This window comes from Nannospalax galili, unplaced genomic scaffold (assembly GCF_000622305.1).
Source record: "Nannospalax galili isolate Female #2095 unplaced genomic scaffold, S.galili_v1.0 scaffold661, whole genome shotgun sequence".
NCBI classification, from domain to species: Eukaryota; Metazoa; Chordata; class Mammalia; order Rodentia; family Spalacidae; genus Nannospalax; species Nannospalax galili.
Genome location: NW_008345457.1, coordinates 122336 through 134556, shown reverse-complemented (window position 1 = coordinate 134556; position 12221 = coordinate 122336). Strand labels below are relative to the sequence as shown.

At 38.5% G+C, this 12221-nt stretch overlaps 1 protein-coding gene across 5 annotated transcripts in view; it reads left to right on the top strand.

Moving 5' to 3' along the window:
- Smurf2 (SMAD specific E3 ubiquitin protein ligase 2) overlaps positions 1-12221 on the top strand; it is a 116392-nt gene that overhangs the window by 60718 nt on the left and 43453 nt on the right. For 4 of the 5 annotated variants that reach the window (XM_029567611.1, XM_008841606.2, XM_029567612.1 and 1 more), the window contains 3 exons: positions 1902-2010; positions 6541-6674; positions 6964-7029. In XM_029567611.1, coding sequence (XP_029423471.1) covers positions 1902-2010; positions 6541-6674; positions 6964-7029 — 309 coding nt within the window. Of the gene's footprint in view, positions 1-1901; positions 2011-5903; positions 6018-6540; positions 6675-6963; positions 7030-12221 lie in introns of all 5 variants that reach the window. The other variant, XM_029567613.1, reaches the window with a different exon arrangement.

Genomic DNA, 12221 nt, shown 5'->3' with positions numbered 1-12221 from the left:
ACTGAGTACAATATTGTATAACTGTATTAATTCAACAGTAAACCTAAAAATATACAGCCAATTTTGAAAGAGAAAAGAAAAAAATACATTTAAAAATTTTATATGTATGGGTGTATTAATACATAATTAATAATTTTAATTATTAATTTTATATGTATGGGTGTATATATGTAAGTGCACCCATGTTGTGCAATTCCAGCAGAGGTCAGAAGAGGGCATCAGATCCCTGGAACTGGAGTTACGAACAGTTGTTAGCTGCCATGTGGGTGCTGAGAACCAAAGGTACATCCTCTGCAAGATTAGCCAGTGCTCTTAACCACTGAGCCATCTCCAACCCTGAGAAAATGAACTTAAAGGAGGAAAGTTTTTTTCTTTTTGCCTCACAGTTTCAGAACTTTCCAGTTAATGTTCAGCTGACCCCTTTGGTATGGATCTTTGGTGAGGTAGAACATCCTGGCAGGGAGGACATGGTAGAGCAAAGCTGCTCACCTCATGGTAACTGGAAAGCAGAGATGAGGGAATGAGAAGGAGTGGGGCAGGAGTAAGACATATTACCCAAGGGCATACCCCCAAGGACCTGCTTCCTTCAATAGGGTCTCAGGACCTCCCCAAATAGCCTGTCATACTATGAGCTCATGAATGGATTAATCTGTTGATAAGGTCAGAGCCCTCACAAACCAGTCTTTTTCCAACCACCTCTGCTGTATTAGAGACCAAATTTTCAACACATGAGCCTTTAGGGAATAGTCCAGATCAAACTATAGCATACAGCATAATGGTTGAGAGCCAACCTGTGTGTGCATAAGTTTAGAATCTAAACTTTAGACTCTGGCCTTGCCACTTACCACTGTGTGGCATTGAGCTAGTTGCTTAACCCCTTTGTACTTAGTTTTTTTATTAGTAAAATAGGGATTGTAGCAATTGCCTATCTCATAGGGTTGTGAAGGTTAAAGATACAGCATTCAGAGTAGTCCCTAGCCCATTGCTGTTTGTCAGTTCAGCCAGGCATTTGTTTGTAAACCCCCCCACCCCATGTATGCTATTTTTATCTCCATTTTTGTCATAAGATTATACTTTCTGTTGAGTCATTGCTTGTAGTAGTTATTCAGTAACAGTTTTTGGTTAGTTTGACTTCTCTGTAGTTCATGTTCTATAGAAAAACGTGCATTTAATACACTCTTTACATGAGCTCCTGAGAGAGTCATTGGGAAAGAGAACCAGGAGTGTTTAAGCATTCACCTTTCCAGGGTTAAAGGGCTGGTTGCAATCCTTAAGAACACAGATAACAGCCAGGCGTGGTGTTGCACGCCTTTAAATCCCAGCACTTGGGAGGCCAGCCTGGTCTGCATAATGAGTTCCAGAACAGCTGGGGCTACAGGGAGACCCTGTCTCAAAAAGACCAAAAAAAAAAAAAAAAAAAAGAAACACACACACAGAGAGAGAGAGAGAGAGAGAGATAACCTCTGGACTTTGATAGTGTAAAACTGAGATTGCTTTAGTGGGAAACATGAAAAAAACATAGTTTGGATATTAAAAGTGGAAGTGATTTTAATGGTTGATTTAAAATAGACCATGTTTTTGTTTATGATGCTGAATGTTAAACTTTTGAAAAAGAATTAAAGAATGGCTGCGCATGGTGGTGCACGCCTTTAATCCCAGCACTTGGGAGGCAGAGGCAGGTGGATTTCTGTGAGTTCAAGGCCAGCCTGGTCTACTAAAGGCATGTGCCACCATGCCTGTGTAGTATTCTTTTTGTAAAAAAAAAAAAAAAAAAAAAAAAAAAAAAAAAAAAGAAAGAATGGAAAAATCTTTTATAGCAAATGATAATCTTTATGTAGTCAATCTTTTATCTTGCATTTCAAAATATTATTTAATTTAAAATACTTCCCCTTTTTTCACAGGACTTCCTGATCCATTTGCTAAGGTGGTAGTTGATGGCTCTGGGCAATGCCATTCTACAGATACTGTGAAGAATACTCTTGATCCAAAGTGGAATCAACATTACGACCTGTAGGTATAACAATTAATTTTAAACGAAACACAGAATTAATGTGATTTGGTATCATCTTTTAAAAGAATCATGGAAAATGGTCTGAGTTTTGTAAATAGAATACTTTAGTCTTTTCCTTCACAGTATTAAGATTAATCCTAGGGTCTCAAGCATACTAGGCAAGCACTCTACCACTGAACTGTATCTCCCCTTTTTATTTGTGTGTATTTTAAGATAAGTCTCACTAAGTTGCTGAGGCAGGCCTTGAACTTGGAAATCATCCTCCTTCAACCTTCCAAGTAGCTGGAATTATAGGCCTGCCATAGACTAAGCCTTATAACTTAACACTTGAGGACCCAAATCCACTGGAAAGGTGCTTTGGATTATTGTTAGACACACACGTTTTAAAAAAATGAAAAAAGATCTGAGAATGTTGGCTCAGTGGTAGAGCACCTTGTCTGCCATACATGAAACCCTGGGTAAAATCCTCAGTATCTCAGTCAATCAAATCAGGCAATCAATCATTTAAAGAATGAAGCCAATTAATATCTTTATTTTACTGAAAGGGAAAATGTATTACACCATAACTTTCAATTTTTTCATAATAGGCTTTTTAGAAGTACTCATTTTTCAAGGCTGGACTTGAACTTGAGATCCTCCTTCCTCAGCCTCTGAATACTGAGATTATAGGCATGACCCATCTGGTTATTTTTCTTTGAAATCAAGGGTTTTATACTTAAACTTCACCTCAGTTTGGGCTAGCCACATTGGCAATACTGAGTAGTTCTGTGTGGCGAGTGGCTAACATTTTGGACAGTACAGATGTAGATGTAGAGTATTGCTGTTGTCATCCTAATTTTGGTCTTTCATGATTTTTGTTTTCTACATGGAAGATTCCAGTGCGTTTTCTGTTGTTAATGTGTTTTCTCTGTCCTTCCCTCCTTCCTGCTTTCCTTTTCTCTCCTTTCTTTCCCTTTCTTTCTTCCTTTTTTTTTTTTTTTCATAATAGAAATACAGTTTATAAAGGAAGAAAAAGAGTATTCCCCAGGGCAATAGCTGGCTAGTGTGAGCTAGAAAAGGAACCTCAAGAAGCTTGTAATTTTTCTTTTTTAAAAAAAATTATGCCTGGGCTGATGAGATGTCTCAGTGGGTAAAAGTATTTGTTGCACAAGTCTGGTGAATTAAGTTCAATCCTTGGAATCCATATTGTGAAAGGAGAGGACTGACTCCCACAAGTTGTCTTCTGACCTCACATATATGCCATGGCACATGTGTGTACACAGTCACATACATGTCATACATCTTGCCACACACAAATAAAATGAAATAAAAATAATTAAAAATTTAAAAGTTATATGGGGCTGGAGAGATGGCTCAGCAGTTAAAAGTACTTGCTGGTCTTACAGAGGACCAGAGTTCAGTTCCCAGCATACACATCGGAGGGCTCACAACCATGCTCCAGAGGATCCAATGCCCTCTTCTGGCCCTGTGGGCACTAGTACACAGGTGTGCATGCATATCCCCCCCCCCCGCCACACTAAAAAAGGGGCTGGAGTGATGGCTGAGCAGCTAAGCGCACTGGCTGCTCTTGCAGAGGACCTAGGTTTGGTTCCCAGTACCCAAATGGTGGCTAACAGCTGTCTCTAACTCCAGTTCCAGGGGATCTGACACCCTCTTCTGACCTCTGTGGGCATTGCCTGACATGGGTGCACTTACATACTGCATATGCAGATAATACATTCATACACATAAAATAAAAATAATAAAATAATTTTTAAATACAGTTATCCTTCTTGGTGGGTTTGGTTTATGTTCCCTGAAGGCTAGTGATGTTGAATGTCTTTTCATGTACTTGATAGGCTTTATTTTGTAGTTATTAACTGACCACCTAGAAAGTTCTGTCTTACTTGTTTCAAGATGTTACATTAGAGCAGATGAGATCAGAATAACACTTTGGATCATTTTGTCAAATCTTTGCATTAAGTTGGGTATAGGTCTATAAGGTCTAACAGTGAAATTTATCTAAAACTCTTGACTGTATATATCATGCTTTGGTCTATATAAGAATATTATCTTCTCTTTTAGTGGTAACCCTCTTGTTAGAATATCTTGAAATTTATTTATAAATCATAGTTGTTGAGGAAGTTGAGGTTTTAATAGAACTGAATAAAGCTTTCTATTTAACTTTCAAGGTGTGTACACTGGTGTGTGTTAGTCAGGAAGCTGAGGCAGGAGGATTGCAAGTTCCCACGCAGTCTGCACAACATAGCAAGACTCTGTTGTAAAACATATATTTAACTTATAGGTACAAAAGGATTCCCCCCCCATGGGAAACAGAATCTTGTCTAAATGTAAGAAATGCTGATATTTCTAATTAATTTCTGACCTGGAAATACATTTTCAGAATGTTTGTGTGACAAACATGTACACTTTAGTAGTTATGTAATTAGTTATTTTTAGTAATTAGCAGACTGTTGTCAGAAGGCTTATTTTTAGTAATTAACAGATATTGTCAGAAGTCCCATAATTAGGAAATTATTACAGTTTAAAAATCTGAACCTTTTTGTATCATAGTATACATGAAGAATATGGTAGTTAGTACATTGCACTAATAGATGAATTTTCCTTAAAACAATGGTAAGCTGCCCTGAGGACTTAAGAGTCAGAATTTTAGAATATCTACACACCAAATCTACGATTATAGTTGGGAAACAAAAAAAATTGTTTGCTTTAGGATGTTTGGTCTGTTTACTCGACATAGCATGCCACAGGTACATTTCAATATATAGACCTGGTAGATGTTTTTAAAATTGGTGTATGAGCTGGGCATGGTGGTGCACACCTTTAGTCCTAGCACTTGGGAGGCACAGGCAGGCGGATGTAAGTGCAAAGCTAGACCCACTACAGGGAGACCCTGTCTCAAAAGATATGAAAAAAAATTGGTGTATGACTACTGAATGATAGCTTAGTTTAGATCATCTCATTTGTAAGCCATAGACCAAATTCAAATTAGCTTAATTTTAAAGCCAAGTATGATCAGTAATCCCACCACTTGGGAGGAGGAGCGGAAGGCCAGTTAAAGGCCAGCCTGGGCCTAAAAAACAAAACTGGGGTGGGCAGTGGGCACAGGAGAGGTGACTTAGCAGTTGAGAGTACTGGTTGCTCTTGCAGAGAGGATCTGGGTTCAGTTCCCAGCACCCACATGGTGACTAACAATTGTTTGAAACTCTAGTTCTGGGGGATCCAGCGCCCTGTTCTGGCTTCCTTGGGCATTGTATGACACAGGTGCACTATGTGTAGGCAAAACACCTATACACACAAAATAAAAATAAAATTACAAATAAAACAGGGCTGGGAATGTAGCTTAGTTGGTAGAGTACTTTTCTAGCGTGTATGGAGCCCTGAGTCTGATCCCCAGCATGGTGACACATGCCTACAATCATAGCGCTTGGGTGGTAAAAGCAGGAGAATCAGAAGTCCAAGGTCATCCTAGGTTACATAGAGAGCTCAAGGCCAGATTGGGCTATGTGAGACCCTGCCTCAAAAAAAAAGCCCACATAGTTGTTTTTTTTAATAGCTTTATAAAGTGAATGTATTACCTTGAGTGACACAAAGCTCAGGATGAACATTCTTTAGGCACATCTGGATTCACGGACCCAAGTGAGTCTTCTGTGTTCCTCATTTCTGTTTTAGTGCGTGAATGATAGTTTAAGATCAAGGTTGCTGGACCAAAAATTTTACCTCCTAGAGTCATTGAAGTAAAGTTAGGTTCTACTGATATGATTATGTTAGTAAATGTTTTTGCATGACTCAATGCCATGTTAATAATTGGCTGTGGTGGAGCGTTTACATACTTGCAGGCACACGCACAGACAAGTACAGTAACGCTTTTCCCTGCTCTGCTTGTCTGCAGGCAGTGAAGTGAAATCTCCAAGAGTCCTGCTCGCTCAAGGCCTGCAAATAGGAAAGAAGCAGGGGAAAAGCGTTACAAACAGCTTTTGTTCTGCAGCATTTAAAAATATAACAGGTAGGTCAGATTTTTGGTCTATCAGCCTTGACAATGCCCCTTTGAAGGTGAGCCAAATGTTTTCTAAGGTAGTAATTAAAATATGACTGTCATAAAAGTTCTTTTACGATTTTTATTCTTGCAAGTAATTTAAAAATACCCTAGTGTTATTAGACAGCTATTAATTCTTGTTCTTTTTCTTTTTTCTTTTGGCTGTGCTGAAGCTCAAACTCTGGGTCTGGCACATGCTAGGCAAGTGTTCTCCCTACCATTGAACTACATTTCCAAATCCCTAAAATAGCTTTTTTTTTTAAAAAAGTTAAAAGTTCTTGTCCAACCCGAGAGTGGCAAAAACGGTGTATTTGAATTTTTTAAATATTAAATTAAAAAAATTAAGTTCAGTACTTTGGACTGATTGAATTTAAAACATTTTACTTCTAGCCATGCTCTGAAATCTATTTATGACTTTAGAATATTAAAAAGAATGAAAATTTTATAATACTTATAAGTACCAAATTATTCATGTGGCTGTTTTATCTTTTAGGTATATTGGAAAGTCTGATTCAGTTACGATCAGTGTGTGGAATCACAAGAAGATCCATAAAAAACAAGGTGCTGGATTTCTTGGTTGTGTTCGTCTTCTTTCCAATGCTATCAACCGCCTCAAAGACACTGGTTGTAAGTAATTTTGTTTTGGGGTTTATTTTATGTGTTTTTCCTTCATTTACGTAAGCACATTCATGTATGCAATGCCATGGATGACAAAAGAGGGCATCAAATCCCTTGGAACTGGAGTTACAGATGGTTGTTAGCTGCCACATGAGTGCTGGGAACTGAACCCAAAAAAAAAAAAAAAAAAAAAAGATAGGTCTGATTTCCAGTGGTTTGTGAAAAATTTATTGTCATCTATAGTTGTTAGAATTTCTGATGCCAGTTAATTTTTTAATTTTATTTTTATTTGAAATAGATCAGAGGTTGGATCTGTGCAAACTGGGGCCAAATGACAATGATACAGTTCGAGGGCAGATAGTAGGTAAGTGTGGAGCTCAAAATTAGTTTTGGTCTCATTCAAACTGCCATAAAAATCTGAATACCTTTTTTTTTTTTTTTTGAGACAAAGTCTCATATGGTCCAGGCTGTCCTTGAACTTGCTTTGTAGCCAAATGATGACCTTAAATCTTTTTTTAAAAAATTAATTAATTAATCAATGTATGTATGTATGTATGTATGTATGTATGTATTTGTGTGTGTGTGTGTGTGTTGCCTACATGTCTTTAAGTGCATCACATGTGTACAGTGCATGTGGAGACCAGAAGAGGGCCCTAGATCTCCTGGAACTGGAGTTACAGATGTTAGTCATCATTTGGGTGATGGGAACTGAACCCAAGTCCTCTGCAAGAGCAGTCAGTGTTCTTAACCACTGAACCATCTCTCTCCAGCCCTCAACCTTAAACTTTAAAAATATTTTATTATTTTATGTGTGTGAGTGTATTGCCTACATGTATGTAAGTGCACCTGTGTCGTGCAGCACTTCAGAGGTCAGCAATGGGTGTTGGATCCCCTGGAACTGGAGTTGTGGATGGTTTTCAGGTGCCATGTGGGTGCTGAGAATTGAACTCAGGTCCTTTGCAAGAGCAAAGTGCTCTTAACCACTGAGCCATCTTTCCAGCCTCCCCAACCTTAAACTTTTGATCAAACCTGCCTTCATCTCCTAAGTGCTCCAATTAAGCAGGTTTTGCATCACCATATCCAGTTTTAATGTGGTGCTGAAATAAAACTTAATGCTTCGTATATTCTAGACAAGTGTTCTACCAACTGAACTATATTCCCAGCCCTCTCAATACTCTTTAAATCAAAGTATACTAACTATAGCATCATTGTATTGACATGTGAATCATGTAAGAGCCTCCAGGATACAGGTTATTTAATTAAAAAAAGAATATGAATACACACGCGCGCGCACACACACACACACACACACACACACACACACACACACACACACACACATAAACTCAGTGGTTAAGAGCACTTGCTGCACAAGCATCAGAACCAGATTTCAGTTCCCAGCACCCATGTAGCAAGCCTGGCATGGTCCCACACACACTTGTAAGTAACCCCGTAATTGAGAAGGGCAGAGACAAGAAGGTCCCTGGGGCTTATTGGCTGCCAGCCTAGCTGAAAAACTTGAGCTGCAGTATTGGGAGAGACCTTGTTTCTTAAAGTAGCCAAATGTAGTAAAGCACTGAGATGGGCTTTGTGAAAACAATTCTCAAAGTAGTTTTTGAGTATGAAGAGAATATTCTCTTAAAATTCATTACTTAGTACTTTGTTTAATATTTACTATAACACTTTAAAAAAACTGTGCTAACAACAACAAAAAAAAGATAGTGAACGAGCAGTGATAAAATAGCATTAACTGGAGGGGAAAACGGGAGAAATCATTACACAGGACACCTCATAGAAATGGTCTAATAAGCTGTCTTGAATTGACCTAGAGGCAAGGGTTTGATATTAAATTACCTGAGACTTTAAGAACTAATGGATTGAAATTTGATCAAGATGCACAGTATGGTAGGACTCTAAGGAAGACACTCTAAGGGATAAATTGGAATCTTCCAGAGTAGAATTTAGACTAAGAGTATTATGAACTCATCAGAGAAGTTTCATCTACCAAAGATACAGGCAATGAATTTGGATTCATAGTTGGGGAAACTGCCAGAATAACCATGTAATAAAACCCTGTGGCAGTTATCCCAGGGAAGTGTCAGAAATAACAAAATTACTGATAATTCCTGTTCTTAGACTGAGAAGGGGGTTTAAAAAAATCTCGAATAATAAATTCTGCCATACAAGCGTCTTACGTGTAATTTGACTACTGATTTGGCATGTTATATAATGTTTTCCAATTAATATTTAGGAGTAAAAATAATTTTGCTAGCTACAAATTTGCATTTGTAAAAATAGTAAACTAGGCATAGTGGCATATGTCTAAAATTCTAGCACTTGGGAGGCTGAGGCAGATTAATCACAAGTTCAGGGTCTGCTTGGGCTAGGAGATCCTTCTCCATACTACCCTACCCCCAGATAGCAGACTTTCCTGTTATTCATTAGAAATTTATTTCTGGGGGCTGGAGAGATAACGCATTGGTTAAGAGCACTGGCTCCTCTTGCAGAGGACCTGGGAGTTCCCAGCATCCACATGGCAGCTAACAGTCCTCCATAACTCCAGTTCCAGGGGTTCTGATGCCCTCTTCTGGCTTCTGTGGGCATTGCACACAGGTGCATGTATATGGAGGCAAAATACTCATACACATAAAATAAAAATAAATATTTCTGTAGTTTACTACATATAAAACAAACATTTTGCCTTTAATTATGTATCTATGTGTATATATTTAAACCTTATATGAATCTGGTTTTATAATAAGACCATTATTGAAAGAAGTAAACTGGGCTAAAAAAAATCTTGAATTTCTATCATTCTAAACATAGTAAGTCCAGTTCATAGAAAATTAGGCCACTACCAGCAGCCATTCATATATCTCTACATACACATACACACATAAACATGTATATAGTTTTTATATATTGCGTTTTTTTTATAGGTTTGTTTGTTTTTGACAGGGTTTTATTCTGTAACTCATGCTGGACTGGAACTCACCATGTAGCCCAAGCAGGCCTACCTTGAATTCACAGTGATACTGCTACCTCAGCCTCCTGAGTGCTGGGATTATAGGCATGAGGTACTTATGCCTGGCAAATGATGTCCTTTTTAAAAATGAAGAGAAGTAGCCATGCATGGTAGTGCACACTTTTAGTCCTAGCACTCGAGAGGCAGAGGCAGGAGGGTCTCTATACACATATATTACATTCTAGCCCCTATTAGTTTTTAAAACTTGCCTTAAACACACACATATACAGACACACACACCCAAGCCCCCCACCAAAAAAAAAACCCAAAAACCTCAAAACAAAAAAAGACCCCAGAAACCTAAATAAGTAAATAACCCAGGCATGGTGTCACATACCTGTAATCCTAGTACTTCGGAGGTAGAGACGGGAAGATCAGGAGTTCAAGGTCATCTTCAGCTACATAGTCAGTTTGAGGTCAGCCTGGGGTACATGAGATCCTGTCCTTAAAGTTTTTAACAAGCCTATTTTAAGTGTTTTGTAATATAGCATTTTGAAAATTTCACTTATTTTTTCTATTTCAAAACTAATTTTTCCATTAATTTTCATAAAACATTGTTTAAATTTACTGAGATGTTGTATTTCAGTTCTCATCCTTAACTTAAACTTAGTATAAAATATATTTCTCTTGAAATTTTCGATTTTTCAAATTTTTAGCCAGGCATCGTGACTCATACCTGTAATTTTAGCACTAGAGACACTACGGCAAGAGGATTTCCATCAGTTTGAGGGCAGGGTGGGCAACATAGTGAGTTTAAGGCCAGCCTGTATACATAGGGAGACCTGGTCTCAAAAAATGTCTGAAAAGCCAGGCATGGTGGAGCATGCCTTTAATCCCAGAACTCAGGAGGCAGAGACAGTCAGGTGGATCTCTGTGAGTTTGAGGCTAGCCTGGTCTATCTATGTAGTGAGTTTCAGGCCAGCTGGAGCCTCGGAGAGACCCTGTCTCAAAAAAAACAAAATCAAAAAGAAAACTCCCCCACCCCCCAAATCTACAAAACAAAATAACAACACCCTCTCTCCAATTTAAAGAATAGAATTTTGAGATCTTGCTTTGAATGAAGAGACCTTAGATATCATATTACATGTGCTAATTTACTAATTTTGTTTAAAGTTATATGCAGACAAGTTTAGGTATATCTCTTCTAGCTTTTGAAAAGTTGCCAGAAATAGATTTAAGGAATATTTGAACAAGAAGGATGGACTTTAGAAATATCATGTAGGGGCTGGAGAGATGGCTCAGCGGTTAAGAGCACTGACTGCTCTTACAGAGGACCCAGGTTCAATTCCCAGCACCCACGAGGCGACTATGAACCGTCCTTAACTCCAGTTCCAGGGGAATCCGAAGCCCTCTTCTGACCTCCGTGGCATTGCACGACACAGGTGCACGCACATACATGCAGGCAATACACTCATACACATAAAATTAAAATAATAAAATATTAAAAAAGCATATCATGTAAACTAACTTCCTCATTATTTAGCCTGGGACTATGTAAACCTTATGTGAATTAGGTGTACCAGTGCTAAGCTAATTGGTAGAGCTGCCTCTAGAGCCTGTCTCTCCTGCTTCCAACTGCTCAGTGGTAATTTTATACTACATTGGGTTATGACATGCTGTTAAAACTCTTATGATCTGGGGCTGGAGAGCATTGGGACCAGGGTTTGGTTCCCGGCACCCACATGGCCCCTAACAATCATTCGTAATTCCAGTTCCAGGGGATCTGACACCCTCTTCTGACCTCTGAGGGCATTGCACAACATGGGCACATTTCCATATATGCGGGCAATATCACACACACATAAAATAAAAATAATAAATAAAAATTTAAAAAAATCCCTCAAATGATCCAAGGTCCCTATTGCCAGAATCCAGTGTGTGTGTGTGTGTGTGTGTGTGTGTGTGTGTGTGTGTGTTTAAAGGTGGTAGATTATCAAGAATGAAACCCAAATTAATGTGACATTTGCAAACTCCTCTGAACATGTATATCCACTTGATGTGCTATACATCTTTTTGTTTTGGTTTGGTTTTTTGAGACCGGGTCTCTTACGTAGTCCTAGCTGACCTGGGACTCTCAGAGATCTGCCTGCCTCTGTCTCTCCAGTGTTGGGACTAAAGACATGCACCAGCACACCTGGCTCTATGTATCTTCTTAAGTACACAGAGTTACTTTCTGCTACCCAGTTCTGATGTTCAAAAAGACACAGGCTCTTCCCCTGTAAATATGACAAAGTATAGACAACTTTGATGCTGATATAACTTCCAAAGAGAGAATTATTTGGGAAAAGGAGTTAAAGATTTTAGTTCATTCTAAACTCCTCTGTTATTTTGTTTTTGCAGTCCTGGAAATTTAACTCAGAGCCTAATGTGTGCTAGATGAGTACTCTACCACTGAGCTACATCTTCAGCCCAGTCATTCTAAAGTATTAAACTAGTCTACATTTTGTTATTATTTTGATTTTCTGAGACAAGGGCTCAATATGTACAGGCTGGCCTTAAACTTGCTTTGAATCCCAGGCTGTCTTCAAACT